At 40.7% G+C, this 16,409-nt stretch overlaps 1 protein-coding gene across 8 annotated transcripts in view; it reads left to right on the top strand.

Annotated features, from left to right (window-relative positions):
* Window positions 1–14,383, top strand: part of LOC129718575 (neutral ceramidase) — a 47,490-nt gene extending 33,107 nt beyond the window's left edge. For all 8 annotated transcript variants that reach the window (XM_055669474.1, XM_055669472.1, XM_055669473.1 and 5 more), the window contains 4 exons: window positions 5,039–5,355; window positions 12,092–12,949; window positions 13,008–13,936; window positions 14,003–14,383. In XM_055669474.1, the coding sequence (XP_055525449.1) occupies window positions 5,209–5,355; window positions 12,092–12,949; window positions 13,008–13,936; window positions 14,003–14,180 (2,112 nt within the window). In that variant the 5' untranslated portion in view covers window positions 5,039–5,208 and the 3' untranslated portion in view covers window positions 14,181–14,383. The remainder of the gene's footprint in view (window positions 1–5,038; window positions 5,356–12,091; window positions 12,950–13,007; window positions 13,937–14,002) is intronic.
* The last annotated feature ends 2,026 nt before the right edge of the window (window positions 14,384–16,409 follow it).

Here is a 16,409-nt window from a genome sequence, read left to right as displayed (position 1 = left end):
TTCTTGTAGCATCAAATATTCTTCGTGAAAAAGTCAAATATGATGCAAGGGCCTTACGATCGCTCACCTGTCGCCAGTAACCACCAAGCTACAACACACTTTCGAAAGTAAGAAGAAACACAGTTCAGTAATAATACACTGGTTCGAGAACATGCCACAGGTTCATATTGGATATTGGATATTAGCCAAATTCTCAATTATTTTGGATATTAGCCAAAATTGTTTCACGTTTACTGCCTTCCCAAATGCATTTTTTGACAATCGGCTTCCGTAGGGACCTTGTTTAGGGTGTGTACCATCACGAGAAACTGTTTTCTCGATTTTGGTAAAAATGGCATATTAGCCAATTTTTGAATTATGGGCAGTGGAGACCTTCTCTGTCCCTTCCTAGGGAGTCTAGGAGAAGAGAGGGTTTTTCTCTTTCTAGACTTCCCGGGTTCAACAAAAGAAGGTTCCCCAACTGAATCGTCAGAATCAGACTCATCGGATGACAAGACCTCGCGAGATTCGGGGAAACCAGTTTGGTGGCTGCGGCCTCTTTAAGCATTTCTGCGAAAGTGCGCTTAGAGCGCTCTTTCAGAGACCGCTTGATCTTCTCTTGACGCTGTTTGTACGCGGGACATGCAGACAGCTCATGCGGAGTCTGCCCACAATAGAGGCACTTTTCAGCACCCTTATTACAGGCGTCATCCGCATGTTGCTCTCCGCACTTGCCACAATGTGCTTTATTGCCACAATGGGAGGCTGTATGGCCCAACTGTTTGCACTTGAGGCAATTCATTACCCGCGGTACAAACAAGCGCACGGGTAGACGCACTTCGTCCACGAGCACATAGCTCGGCAGAGCAGACCCGGCGAAAGTCACGCGAAAAGAGTCTGAAGGGGTGTAAGTTTTTACACCCTTGTCGAGCGATACTGAATGTAATTGCTTACATTCAAGTATCTTGGCAGGTTCAAGGCTAGAATCCTTGAAACGGCCTTTTCCAGCCTTCAACAGGTCCTCGACAGTCAAACTCGATTCGCTGACCACACCGTCAATCTCAACTACGCGAGCTGGAATGTACACGTGGTACTCCCGCGTGAAGAGCTCACAAGCAGCAATCTCGTTTGCTTGCTTGTGGTCGGACACCAAAACACGCAGCTTATTCGGGCGTACTTTAGTAATTTCAGTCACGGCTGTAAACCGTGCCAGATCTTTACAGATTTGCATTGTGTTCAATGCTTTCACTTTCGGCCGGAAAAATACAGCCCCAATACCAGCTTTGCCCTCCGGATACTGCTTAAATCGATGGGTAGCTTCCTGCGGGGCTCCATTTTTAACCCTTGGAACTTTGTATCCTTTGTGGAGGGCTAGGCGGTGGAACGAGCGGGTGTTCATCCCCGCTTTCGGTCATGCCACCATCGTCGTGTTGGACGCGTGAGCCACACACGCAAAATGCCAATCAATAAATAATATTGTAGAAACGGCCGTGCGCCGGCTACCGAATTTCTTCTGGTAGCGACACAACGCACGGGCTATTGTTGACTTCTTCTTCTTTTTGCTGTCTTCAACAGCGACGACGGCAACGAGCAGCAGAGCACAATGCACGGTGACCTTGTGGGCGAATAACTGGTCGGCACTATCGAGATCGAAATAAAATTGCGACCGAACACGACGAGACCACAACGCGGAATGACAAAACATGTTGACAGGGTCCGCTATAGGTTGACATACACTACATACGGATTAAAATCTTGTTGTGTCTTGCAAAACTGGTAAAATGACGTAACTTGAAAAAACGGGGGAGCCACTTACAATATAGGCGAAATGATATTATGAATAAAATCCCTCTAAAACAAAAACCGGACAGGACAAAGGATGATATTATGTCAGTGCGGATATCGTACGTGATCTGATCATGACACATTATGGGATAACTGAAAGAAATTTTTTTAATTGTACTGAGCCCGTTACAAATTTTATTTCCATTTTATGTCATCCCCCCTCAAAAATCTTGAAAAGCTGGAAGGGAAGAAAAAATGCTTAAGTCGTTTTGTTAATTTCACTGGGTTTTCGACAGCGTATATGCTCAATTCATAATTTATTTATTGTGTGGTTGAGTAATTTATTTTGTTGTGTGGTTGAGAGCTTTGTTGGTCCAGTTTTACTGGGTACCAACACGTTATGATATTCATTATCCTACTTCATAATCCTACTTGGGAGAGTTACTAAAGCTGAACCATTATCAAAATGAAAAGACGCTCCGGAAAAACGATGAAAGCAGAAGGGACCTTTTGAAATGTTTATCTAGAAACATAAAAATTTTTAGACATTCAAACGTTTACTGTCTGTTCAGCAAGATATTCGGTATCTTGTGTATCAATAGATTGAATAACTTCAATAATTTCTGCTGCTTTCGTATTATGTATTCCAACATTGGATGCGATTCGACAAAGGCGCATTAATAACCTTCCGAAGGATCTTTATTGCATTGTTAAGGGGAAATGGTTGATATGCAAACTGTCTTTTTTCATTTGAAAGCACTAACACCACATTTTTAACAGAAGGAAGCAGTTTGCAATTTATAATACCAATAATCGGGTGCTGTTCCATGATATGCCGCTTCAGCGCGTCAAAGCTCGCAAGCGCGAGATACAATTTAAGAGCCAACGGATCAAAATCATTGCGTTCCACATGTTGGGCGATATGTCGATGAAATCCGGACGCGTAACCCAAAACTTAATACTTACGAAATGTTTCAGCAATTTGGACCTTTTGTTTGCGAAATTCTCCTAATAAGTTGTTCATGACAGAGCACAGGGCAGTCTTGATTATAAATGGTGAAGTTAATTTAGTATTTAGTATTTTTAGTATTTTTTATTCAGTATTTTGTCCTACCTCAAGGCCTGCATGAAACTTTTTTTCAATTTTCCCGTAGTAACAAAAAAAATGGTGAGAAATGATGTCATAAAAATCTTGAACATTTAAACTTTTCAATGAGACATTACTTTTTACTCTACATACATTTGCTCGAGAGCTATTATAATTTATAATCTGCCTCAGCAAAGTGAAAAAACATGTAGTTCTACACCAAAGTGCTTTTCTTTCAGTCAATATTACAAGCAATAATAATAATAGAATGAAACGTCGCGATATCTGGAGATATTGGGATACAAATTTTATTTAAAAAGTGAATTGTCTTTGAACTGAATATATTATTCAATTTGCTCACATTTAAAGACTGCGCCGCAACCCCATGATTCTGTATATAACCTACTTATTTATGTCCTATTATTATCATAGTCGTGTGATTTAAGCTACACTTCGCGTTTCGATTAACTTAACCCTTTAGTGCCCATGTTATTTTTAGATGGACTTCGAAAAAATCACTCTGAATTCGCGACTACGAAGCTGCTGATATCTGTTTGTTTTTTTGACGTAGGACTACGTCTAACCGCACTATATCGAGATACATTCTGGGGAAACTAAAAACCAAGATGTAACGTCGGAATGAAAGATTTCAAACGGTAATACTGATGTAACCACATGATGGATCACAATAATCAATATGTCGTTGGATTGATAAAATGATGGACAATTTTGTGATTCTTCATATATCATTGTTTTTGCATAAAAAAGTTAAGAAAAGAAATATTTTTGCTATGTTGTTGACAGCACATTCTGACAATTATATGAGATTCTACGTGACTGTGAGCAGCCTTTCAAATCTCTTTGAGCTTCGTAGTCGCGAATTCCAATACAAAGTTCCACGCGTTCGTTTTTATTTATTATAGTGCACAGTTTCCTCTCAGGTGCTCGCAGTGCATATTAAGTAATAACCAGTTTCGGTCACGAATATAAATTTGGCAATATCTGTAAATTGTGCATCCATATTCATATCAGGTCCCTAATCTGCGCTGCGCAGCGCAACTTCGCTCGTAAACACGGCGAGTCAGTTTTGTGCACTTTCCTTTTCAACAGAAAGAGTAAAAGAAGAACCCAATCATTGTTCAGCCTTGACCTTGGCTGAGTTAGCAATCATGACGCTGCCAATAGGCCATGTGAAAGAGTACAACACAGGAGGCGTATAACGCTAACGCACACACCGGCACAAAGCTGACGTTTGATTCAATTACCGTTAGCCTTTCGCCGGCGCTGCGCTGTCACTGAACGTAACGGTCGGCAATGGCGAATATGTGTTTGGTGTTCTCAATTATCGCTGTGGTGCATTGTGCGGTAATATGAAAATGATTAAATTTGTTCTCGGATTGAAGGTTGTTATTTAGAGTTCAACTCTAATAATGCAATAAAAGTCAATCTAATTTGCCAAGTCGATCTCGTACATCCATAAACAACTTATCACCAGGGTAGGATCTACCTTTGCTACCCTTCAAACCAGACTCATGCTTCCAAGACCATAGGTTCCGCAACTTCCGCATAGATTGACAGTGTGCCGATGAACCTGTTAAGACAACATGCTCTCCATTCTACAGTAAGGTCGCAATTTTGAGTTATTTTCATGTCATTTTTCGCATATGTGAGACTTTTAACGGTTTCTCATTCGCTTCATCGGACTACCGCAACTCAGCAAAAAAGCTGATGAAGCGTGATATGCTTGTCAACGCAGCTAATCTACGCCACCGGCGACCGCCTCGCGCGTAGAAGCCTGTGATAGTCACAAATGGCTTCCTGTTTACCGAAGCCGGTCACGAATTGCACTCATATTCTTCTCACTCTCGCTCATCGAACATCATCAACGCCATTGGCGATTCGTTCTATCTGATGCTTAGCGACATTTCCTCACCGGTTATCTACGCAATTCCGATGACGCGAATTGTAAACCTTCATTCTAGGGAACCATTCAAATATTACATAACGCGGAATTTGGCAATTTTCAATACCCACCCACCCCCATGTAACGCAATTTTACATGTTTGCCACATGCAATATAACGCTCCGCTGAATACCCCCCACCCCCTAGAGCGTTATGTATTATTTGAATGATCCCTAGCGGCAAAAACACTGATTTAAATATTCTCTTCACACGCTCTCTTCCAGTTCTACATCGCCAACCATAAACTGCTCGAATTGAAAATCAATCCTGACAGAACAAACGAAAATGCCATTGTGATCTCTGCCATTGTTTCGAACGGATGTGAGCAGCGATCTACGGGAACGGACTAAAAGTGGAAATTTGGTTATCGTCGCTGGAACGAATTGTGTGAAATATGATCAATATTCAACACCTGTGCCGAATATGTTGTGCGTATCTACTGCTGATTAGTCTGATGGCGATGACGGCAAGCACGGTCGGTGCCTACCGCGTAGGAGTTGGGCGGGCGGATTGCACAGGACCACCGGTGGAAATTACCTTTGTAAGTAACTGAATTTATGGTGCTCGGTTCGTTTATTGAGCATGCTAATCACGGTGTATATACTATTAGTGGAATATGAATTATGTCACCTATCTGGGAAGAGGGAGAACTTAGATTTTGTGACGTTGTGCGCTTTAAAAAGACACATTCTATAAATTAGCACAGTAGTGATGGAAAGAATGGTGATAGATTTTGCAAGGCATGGCTAATGGTTCATCCTGCAAATTACAACTCGAGCGGTGTGGAATAAACTGTGTTTGTGACGCGTTATCAGTTATAATTGAAGCTCTTTTTCTAAACTAGGTTTTCTTCAAACGATTAAAAAATAACGCCTGTATTTAGTTTAAAACTCGGCACTTTTGACGTAGGGCTACGTCTTACTGCACTATATCGGGATACATTCTGCGGAAACTAAAACCAAAATGGGACGGCGGAATGAAAGATTTCAAACGGTAATACTTATGTGATTACATGATGAATTACAATAGTCAATATGCCGTTGGATTGATAAAATGATGGACAATTTTTGGATATTTTAGTTACCATCATCACTTCATTGCTTAACAGTGAAAATTGAATAAAAGTTTCAAGGTCGAATTTTCACGAACAATATACCAATCATATGCGAGCACGCCCAGCACAGACTTCATGACTAACTGGCTGCTGCGATCCTTTATATCAGCGGCAGCAAAAAATTTACAGAATCTCCCCGTTCCAATAGGTCAGGTTGATGTCTTGAAGGTGAAGCTTTTTCGGAGAGTTCGCAACCACTTCCTTTATCAGACAGTTTAAAGATTTGCTGTTTGAATGTTATTAGAACTGAACTGAAGGAAAACATGCTGGCCATGTATGAATAGAGCGCTTTTCACTCGTCATCTATCAGTGCATTAGAACCCGATATTTGTTTTTTAAATCTCCCAGATGGTCTCGAAGTACGATGCTGGTTCAACAAGCAGTCGTCGTATGTTCGAGTCTCGGCTCGGGAGAGACTGTTAGTGCCAATAGGATCGTAGCGCTAACTCCGCAATTGTCCTGTACACTAAACACCCGGCTGCGAAGTCTGTTTATAAATAAACAGAAGGTCAAGTTCCGAATCGGAATGTACCACCAAGGCTTTGCTTTTATTAATTTGTGTGCAGCCAAGTCAAGTCAAGACTACATAGTCGCTGTCGACGCACAGTGGGCTAACGCGTAGGTATCGTGTTGCGATCTGAAAGACAATCGAATTGCGTTTGAATGGTCTTCTTCTTCTTTTGGTTTCATACAGAAGCAAATATCAGAAGGTGCCGCACATTACGCTGTGCCGCCGGGGACAATAAGAATCTATACGTGTCGGTAGAGGCAGATAGCAGGGTATATGAACTTGGTGCATTGTACAAATTAAATTCGTTGTTTATTTTCAAACTCTACACTCTGTTTTTCTCAGATTTATTTAAATAATTAAATATAGGGTATTGAAAAGACAATAGAAAACCTAAAATGCTCCGTACAGATCTTTGAATAGGCAGTTCAAGGAGCAGTACTGTTGATTATACTTTTCTAGCCAAACGAATTTAATTCAATTTGATAATCGTAGTTACATCTCGCGGTAGCGGTGTAGAGAAAATTCATTTCATCTTGATATTAGGGTTTCCACAATTATATTTGTATTTTTCAAGTCAATTTTTTTGCATCAGCATCTGAAAGAAAATATTACCTTCCATAACCTTACTTGTAATTGAACAAATAGTTTTTAGAAATTATAGAAATATGTTGCTTGATAAATCACACGGCCATGCAAAATCGCCGATTCGTAAATGAATCAAACGACGTAAAAGCTGACAAATAATACGACATTTGCCGGCGATAACTACTGTGAGCTGCAACGGTTTATGTATTGGAAACTCCTCGACCTTTGAACTGAATCTGTGTGAAACCTGTATGCTCAAGACTCGATGTCAAATTCGTACGATTTTTCGAAAGCTCACTTATTTGCAAGCCGTCGAGAAATTCTATTTTATTTTCAGAGACTAAGTTAGACAAAAGCTTCGCCATTTTGATTTCTGTATATTTTCACACAAAGAGTTCACGCGGTACTTCTTCTATGACATTCTGTTTGAAGTTGCCAAGTTCATGAAGATACTACGTGATGGAACATATGCATGTGATTTTCACGTAGATGTTATGTTTGTCACATAAATCATGCAAAATGACAGAAAATGAATTAGTACGGAATGTGATGGCGTTTAGGTCACTTTTTCATCGCCTGGAAATTATTTTAATATACTTTTCAAGCCTTTTATCTCGAAATGGATAATATTCTTGGAAAATCATCATTCTATGCTTCTGAACAAAAAAATGGCGTTTGAGACATTTTTGCGATGACGTATTTGACATTCGTCATTTGTGCAAATTGTAGCTCTTTTCGGTACTAAACATTTTTCGTATCACACCAATTGAAAAAATACTAGAATGGCTGTTTTGATTTTTGTCCCGCGTTCCCATACATTCAACGGACTGTGCGTCGGTGCTGCGATGGAGATGTATGTGGATACTTTCGAAGAGGTTGATTAATTTTTCTATCTTGGTACACTCGTAATGTGTGATAAGTGACCCGCGAGGTGAAGAGACGAATTGCTGCAGCGGACTTATTAACCGGCCTATGTCCCGCAGATTTACCCGAAATTTATGATTTGCAGGACACGGATCCAATGGCGCTCTAGGGAGATGAATCGTGAACGTGGAAGGAGACCGATCGACGAGCGCGGGGGGTTTCTGGCGTAGAATCCTGCGATCAATACTCGGTGGCAAACAAGAAAATGGAATGTGAATCACATAGGCGCATGAGCGACCGGCAAAGATAATATTCTGCAGAGACCTGGATAGAGGCCGACGACTTCGAGGCAGACCCCGCACGCGTTGATGTGTGCTGCAAACAAGGTTTCCCGTCCAAGGGTGACTGGGGAAGAGCAGCCCAGGACTGAATCTTATGCAGGCGTATTCTGGATTCGGCATGGGATGTCTAAGATCTGTCCTAGTCCTGTGTGTTCCAAGCCTGATAGTTTCAGTCCATAGATGCTGGTGACACCAGCGACCTCTCCGTAATGTTGTCGGGGCTCATTTGAAGGTTCGATGATCACAACGGTTTTGTCACCATCTTTGTTGAAAATTGCCAACCGTTGGAATAAATTCCGGAATAATAGTCCCCAAATAAAACGACCGTGACTTGTGATTTACTAATAAGGGTGATAATTTTTTTTCTGTAAGTTTATAATAGCTCTCGATTACAAATTCAATACTGATTGAAGTTAACAATTTTTAGGCGAGATTGACTTACGTCTAGTCTTTTTCGTAGTTGATTTTTCCGGTGAATAACTTGTAATACATGCTTTAATGCTTTACGTATTTCCAGTCCGTACCATACCTTAGAGTCAAGGTGATTTAGATAATTATAATTAAGTTGTTTCAATTAAGTTTTCCTTAGTACACGTGCTTTACAGCATAAAAATTAGAATTATCGGTAATTGGTTAAAGTCCCTTTTTAACGTATTTCTTTTTAGTTTAGGTTTACATAGTATTAAATTTGACTATCACCTTTAGGCCGAAGCACAGTAGTATTCTATATATAACTTCGAAATAAAAATATTTTTTAAGAACTAAGGTAGCAGAGAATACGAAACGCGCAATGACTTTGAATGTCTTCACATGACTTGCAACAACTGCAATCTGACAGCTTGCTGATTTCGGATGAATGACTTGATGATGACTATTGAAGTAAGTGATACACTATCATTGGTATCCGTGCTTATGTGTGAGATTTACCCTTCCGTTCCATGCTTACTGCTTTACTATATCGAGCCTTATTCCATCCTACCAATATCGCCTATCTACAACCCCCTGAAAAGAACTTTCATACGTGAGAGTCAACAGGGGTACTGTAGAATTCAGCTTGAAGGAAAGCATGTTGTGGTGAAGAGTTCAAGAATGAGCCCATGTTACTTTGACAACTAAACAACCTGATTCTACTGAGATTCGAACCCACGACCACCCGCTTGTCAACCTTCAAACCTTACGGCTACGGAGCTCCCCGGACTTAAGTATAGGTTTATTCTCAAGCCCCTCCTCACAAACACTTCTCTCCAAACTGAAAATTTCTTATCTAAATCTTCGAAAACTTCATCCTTTCATAGCATGTTCTACACTTTGGTAACATTCTTGAGACAATGACAAGGTCGATAAAGAAGATGAAGGGTAGTATGTCTGGGTAAAAACAAGCACTACTATAACACGTAGCAGGTAACTTCTCAATAAGGGACACTGCAAAAAGAAAAAAAATGCGAACAGCAAGAAACGGTCGGACAATGCCACAAAAGATCAAAGTTACTAGTCGTAGTGGGTTCCATACAAAAAAAAAGTGGCGTCTCTGCTGCCTTGTGGTCCTGGGATTACTCCACAAACGTCAGCTTTGGGGATGTAGGACTAATCCTCTTACTCTGTTGCTTTATGATGTGTAGCATAGCGCTGGCACCTAATGGAGATATATTTTGCAGATTTACAGATGTGTTCAATGCTTCTGCCCGAAAACACTGGTCCATTCTAGAATCGAATAGTATACATCGGCCCATCCCGACCGCTCTCCGTTTTACTGCGGGCTGTAGGCAGCCGTGTATTGTGCCTTGATGCCCTATTGACGATAGAACGATCGTAGCCTCTCGCTGTAACTCCTGTAGTCGTCGGTAATCGTCATAAAGTACCGTAATCCGGTTACGGATAGTAGCTCCACCGGACCGCACACGTCCGTATGCTCCAGCTCTAGTGGTAGCAACTCCTTGGAAAGGGTGTACACCTTTTACCCTTGCAGCAATACTCGCAGATTACCAGCAGGGTGACTTTTTTTGGTTGGTCCAAGTAGTAGTAGAGGCCTTGTTTGAGCATTGCTGTAGATCATCGCACGGTGACGTCACGCGTCTGAGTTTGACAGCTACTGGTAACTTAGTTTACCTTCGAGCGATGCAGTTTTATTCTCGATTTAAGCAGATCATTTCATCTTTTCGGGTTTCAATTGATTTTTTTCGGTGAGATTTATTAAAACAAAATAACTTAATAGTTTACGTTTCAGCTTACTAATTTTTCAGCCATCCTCAGAACTTTAATTATACGAAAAACGGTGATTCGAACCCGGAGAACGCAGATCATTTCAATGTTGACCAAAATGTTCTTTAAATGTTGTGTGTGAGGTACCATACAATTAGAACAATTATAAATTGAGCAGAATTTCCACCACGCACAGGCGTGCTCGAACAGAAAAAAGCACGAAATTTAAATTATAAACAAAATGACCACTATCTGTCGAAAAAGTGAGGTTAAAAAGATTTGGGGTGATGGTATATAGCTGACGTTTGGTTACCACATATTACTGGGCAACCGTTGTTGTCGAAAATAACAGTTGCATTTCTGTTACATTAGTGATGAAACGGACAAAACTTTCATCGCCAGCAGGTATGCAGAGCGCCTTGCTCACAGCCATTTGCCTCCCCAAGTCATTGTAGCACTGGATCACACCAGAGCGTTTACCTTCGACGACAGCTCATTCCTCCGCTATCATAGAGCTCTGTAAAAGTTGTCGGCTTGCAACGATGTGGCACTCGCTTCTGAGTTCACGATGTACGGACTGTCCGCGCATCGATCCTTGTTTCACATGGCCAGAAATGCAAATGAAACGGAATTGGCGTCCCGGTTCTCCAGGTTTCGGTTGCTTTTCGTTGTCCTAAACAGATTACCGGCACTACCTCTGTAGGCGGCCCACAGTAGTGGCAGGCCAGTATTTTTTTTTACCAAGTCCAATTTTCATCGCCAAACTCATCCTAGGACCCTGTCGTTTCGCAGCTTCATTCAAGCGTTTTCGCTTTACAAGTTTCAGGTTCAGGTCCTGATCCGATCGGGTCTCAAGGGTGGTGGTGAGGGTATCGAACGAGCTGATAAAAACGTACTCCGCCATGTCCTCTACTTTCGAATAACGTTTGTTGCAGACCCGCCTTCACAACGAGACCTTTGACGTAAAGCTCACCTTCTGATGATGGTCCTAGCGCTTTTCGGGTTTTTCCACTGTATTCGACAGACATATCAGCGTGTCTTCGATCAGTAACCCGATAGTGGCACTGGCCTTGGCAACAACAGTAGTCCAAATAGCAGCTTCATACTTCGGGGTCGGTTTCACGCCTGGCTGCACGTGACGCCCCAAGTCATTCCGTACCGAAGGAGTTCGACTTTCAAGTATCAATTGAATTGGCTTCCGTCCCTTCTCCAGAAAAAAATCTTCTTTTCTTTTTTGTTTAAATTTATTCAACGCCATGCATTCATGTTAGAAGTTTCATAAGAAAGAAGCATGGTTGAGCGATTTTTTAATAGCTCATTTCGCCTAACTGATTCGTACATCGCGTTGAATTCACAAAAAAACATATTTGTTTTCTATGCTAAAAGAGAGTCACGTTGAGTTCATGAGATTAGTGTAAAATAAAAGAAACTTTAGAGTATGAAGAGCGCTGATGGTAATCCCGGACATGTCAAAACTAGTGTATAGTCGTTGATAAAGCTTTAGGCTATATTCTTAATCTTCCCTTGAAGCAATTCATTGCAAAATTAACACGAAGATATAAAATAAAAATCTCTAAATATGTGTTCAAAGCTAACAAACTAGCATCGATTAAACAATTCCTCAATTGCCTCCTTTTACTGATCATTTTCCTCTATTCGACAGATGGGCTACGCACAACTGTCCCAGCGTGGAGCCGGGATTCACCTGCGACAATTTTCCCGAGCATTCATCTTCGAAGAGTCTGGCAAGCGGGCGGTGTTCGTGAGCGTGGATGCCGGCATGATGGGCCACGCCGTTAAGCGTGACGTCCTAGCAGTGCTGCAAAAGAAGTACGGCGACCTGTACAACGTGAACAACGTAGCCATCAGTGGATCCCACACGCACAGCACCCCGGGAGGCTTCCTGATGTATCTGCTGTACGACATGACTTCGCTCGGCTTTGTGTCGGAAACGTTCAACGCGTTAGTGCGAGGCATTGCCCAAAGTATTATTCGGGCGCACAACAATATGATCGAGGCACGAGTGTTCGTGTCGGAGATCGACGTTCAGGAAGCGAACATCAATCGAAGCCCCAGCGCTTATGAAAACAATCCGGAGGAGGAAAAGTCTCAGTACAAGGATAACGTCGACAAACGATTGGTTCAAATGAGGATGGTCAACAAAAAGAACGTTGTTTTTGGGGCAATCAATTGGTTCGCAGTGCATCCCACTTCCATGAACAACACCAATCGGTTCGTGTCGAGTGATAATGTAGGCTATGCTTCCATCCTGTTGGAACAGGAACAAAACAAGGGTAGTCTAATAGGAAAGGGAGAGTTCGTAGGGGTATTTGCCTCTAGTAATCTTGGAGACGTTTCACCAAACATTATGGGTCCAAAATGTGAGAAAACGGGACTTCCATGCGATGTACTTACGTCGTCATGTCCATCTGGAGCAGGAGCATGCTTCGCTTCGGGGCCTGGCAAGGATATGTACGAGAGTACTAAGATTATTGCCACGCGTTTGTACAACGCTGGCTCGGTAGGTTTATTTTTCTCTGTTAACCTCACTTTTAATACATTGATTAAATATTTTTTAGCAACTATTATCTAAAGCTGGTGGACGAGAAGTAACCGGACCAGTGAACTTTGTTCATCAATTCGTCGATATGACGAAAGCGGAAGCACTGTATTACAACCCCAGAACCAGAGTTTTCGAACTAGTGCGTGGTTGTCTGCCTGCTATGGGCTACAGCTTTGCAGCTGGTACAACCGATGGTCCTGGAGCGTTTGATTTCCAGCAGGGCACAGTAACCGATAACGCCCTCTGGAATGTGGTACGCGATTTTATCGCTGAACCAACGGCCGATGATAAGGAGTGTCAGGCTCCGAAACCGATTCTACTAGCAACCGGTCGTGCCAAGTTTCCATACGACTGGCAGCCGAAAATAGTGCCAACACAGATTCTTCTGATCGGAGATTTTGCTATTGCCGCCGTCCCAGGGGAATTCACTACCATGTCCGGTCGTCGATTAAGAAACGAAATATCCCGAGCGTCAGTCGCCGCTGGCGGCAGTGAGCTTCAAGTGGTTGTTGCCGGTCTATCGAATATGTACTCCAGTTATATAACGACCCCGGAAGAGTATGAAATACAGCGCTACGAAGGTGCGTCCACTTTGTACGGCCCGCATACTTTGACGATCTATCTTACACAGTATAAGAATATGATCAAATCGTTGGTCACTGGTGAAAAAATGGATGCTGGACCAACACCCCCCTATCAGGATGACAAGCAGATATCGCTAATGACGGGGGTGATCTTCGACGGGCATCCAATTGGACGGGAATTCGGTAGTGTGAAGGTGCAACCACTCAACACCTACGAACGGGGTGACGTGGTGTATACTACCTTCGTAACCGGCAATCCGCGTAACAATTTAATGCATGACAAGACTTTTTTCACTGTCGAACAAAAGCAGATCGATGGGAATTGGACAGTAATAGCCACCGATGCTAACTGGGAAACTAAGTAAGTTTTTTTTTTGAGTATAGCTAATGTTTTCTTTTATCTTTACTATCAATTTATCCGTACTAGATTCAAATGGGAACGGCAGTCAACGATTCTCGGATTTAGTGATGTCGAATTCCAGTGGGAAATCGGACCAGATTGCAAGCATGGAACATATCGGATACGGCATTTCGGCTACTATCGGTACATACTGGGTGGCATATATCCGTTCACCGGATCAACCAAAACGTTCGTTGTGGGGTAAATGTCGCTTGAGGGGACAGCTACAATTGACGCTCAGATGTGATAAATTTGTAGAAGCGCAATTAGACAGATCATTTTAGATAGAGTTAGGTATAATTACAAGTTTGAACCAAAAAGCCTAGTCAATACATGATACATAAGTGTAATCTAAGCATTGTAAGCAATAATTGATTTTCTGATATGAAATACGATGTGGTGAAGATATGATAAGTTCTAGTTATTGTTTATCCATGCCATCCGATCAGTGGTTTTCAAAGCAGTAATTCTCAATATGATTCTCGATTTCCATTTCGTCTAGTTAGGGCTTTGATACAAGCGTGAGCTGTGACAACTGACGAACTGCTGACAAAATATTAAGAAACCAATTGAATATTTGTTTTGAATGAGTCTACTGTATCAGAAAAAAACCTTGAAATTGGATACATTTTTTCTAAATATTACGAACTGCGGATATTTTTTTCACTTCATGATTTACCTACGAAAATTTACTTACCAGAGTGGTAAACACAAAATCGAGAATTGTAGTAAATTGTATGGTAAACCGAAACGATAAGGTAATTCAAACGATGGTGGGGGATTTGAAAAAGATCATCATTCGTGGTCACATAGTGCAACTGAAGACCAAACTTAGTGGTCTTCATTCACTCTTGCTTAAGCATTTAATTATTACCATCAAATACCATTCCATCAAGTCCAGAATTCTAATAATTTCTTTTCTAATGAGAAACAATATTAATATAATAAACTCAGTAATTATTAATGAGCAGTTTTAAAATTCAAACATAAATGTCAAAATAGAAATAAAAGTTAAATTTAAACTATTTGAGAAAACACATTGTTTTCAACCAATTGGCATGTACAAACTATCTTTCTTGCTGCAAACGATTTTGATCATTGTAAATATGTAACCTGGATATCATTCGAGCATAATAAAGTGAAAAATGGGACTAAGTTGTAGCTAGCGATTGGCAATTCCTCAAATTGCTTAGAGGTAACTATTTTTTCAAAATAAAGTTCATTTTTATATTATTGTTTCATGTGGATTTTAAAATTAAAGCAGTTTCCAGGTGTTTTTTCACATGCTTCAAATCCCGCGTGTAAAAAGCAACTCTAGCTTATTTCATTATTTTCATAAATGCGTTAACCACTTCTGTTTCTGTTTCAAGCTTTTCAACTGTATCAGCGAAAAGCAGCAATAACATATATAATCGCCATAGTTGAAGCTTTCACAAATTGGAGCTTTTCCGTTTCGACGTTTTTGAGCTTTGCAGAGTAAGTTTCCTGCCGTGCTGAGCATACAACATGGTGTATTTTAAAAACCATGTAGGTTACACAAATCGCTGCGCATTAGGCTAATGATTAGTACTTTTCGGCAAGAAGCAATCAAAACTTTTTATACTAATTTTTTTTATCCGCGATTGCTTTTCGAAATCATAATTGTTCGAAATCATCAATTTGTTGAGACAAAACGAAATGGTAAAAAATCTCCGTTTGGCTAATATTTACATGACAGATTCTAGCTAACGAACAACTGTTTCGGGTTCTATTAATTGCCTCTAGTCCAGGACCATGACAAAACGGTTTCCCTTTTTTGTGGTCTTCATTCACTCTTGCTTAAGCATTTTATTATTACCATCAAATACCATTCCATCAAGTCCAGAATTCTAATAATTTCTTTTCTAATGAGAAACAATATTAATATAATCAACTCAGTTATTATTCCCTACCCATGGGTGGAGGACTTGACGGTGATCTGTCAAGCGTATTTCCTAACGCAACTTTTGATTAGACAACTAATAATATAAATAATATTTTTATTTTTTATTTTTTATGCCCAGCTGAATAATATTAATAATAATATAGTAATAACATAATAGTAACAACTCAATATTCAATGATCACCATAATAGCATTCGTTATGTTTGATTACGCTTGACTTATCACACCGCTGGTTTTAGTCTAGCATGACCTAACAAAACTAAATACTGGCGGGGTCGGTAGGGCTTAAGCGAGGTTCATACTAACCCTAACATTACTAACAAAACCTCGTGACTGACGTCCACCCATTGCACTCATAGATATAAAGTAGCATTACTAACCCTTCTAATTTCTCTCACAACTACTACTACTACTCATATTATCATTTTTCTATATATATATATACATGTGTGTGTGTGTTTTTTTCTTCACTAAATATCAGTTATTTTAACTGCGCGAATTTCTTTATTCC

Source organism: Wyeomyia smithii, chromosome 1 (genome assembly GCF_029784165.1).
Source record: "Wyeomyia smithii strain HCP4-BCI-WySm-NY-G18 chromosome 1, ASM2978416v1, whole genome shotgun sequence".
Classification (NCBI taxonomy): Eukaryota; Metazoa; Arthropoda; class Insecta; order Diptera; family Culicidae; genus Wyeomyia; species Wyeomyia smithii.
This window is presented reverse-complemented; position numbering and strand designations above follow the sequence as displayed.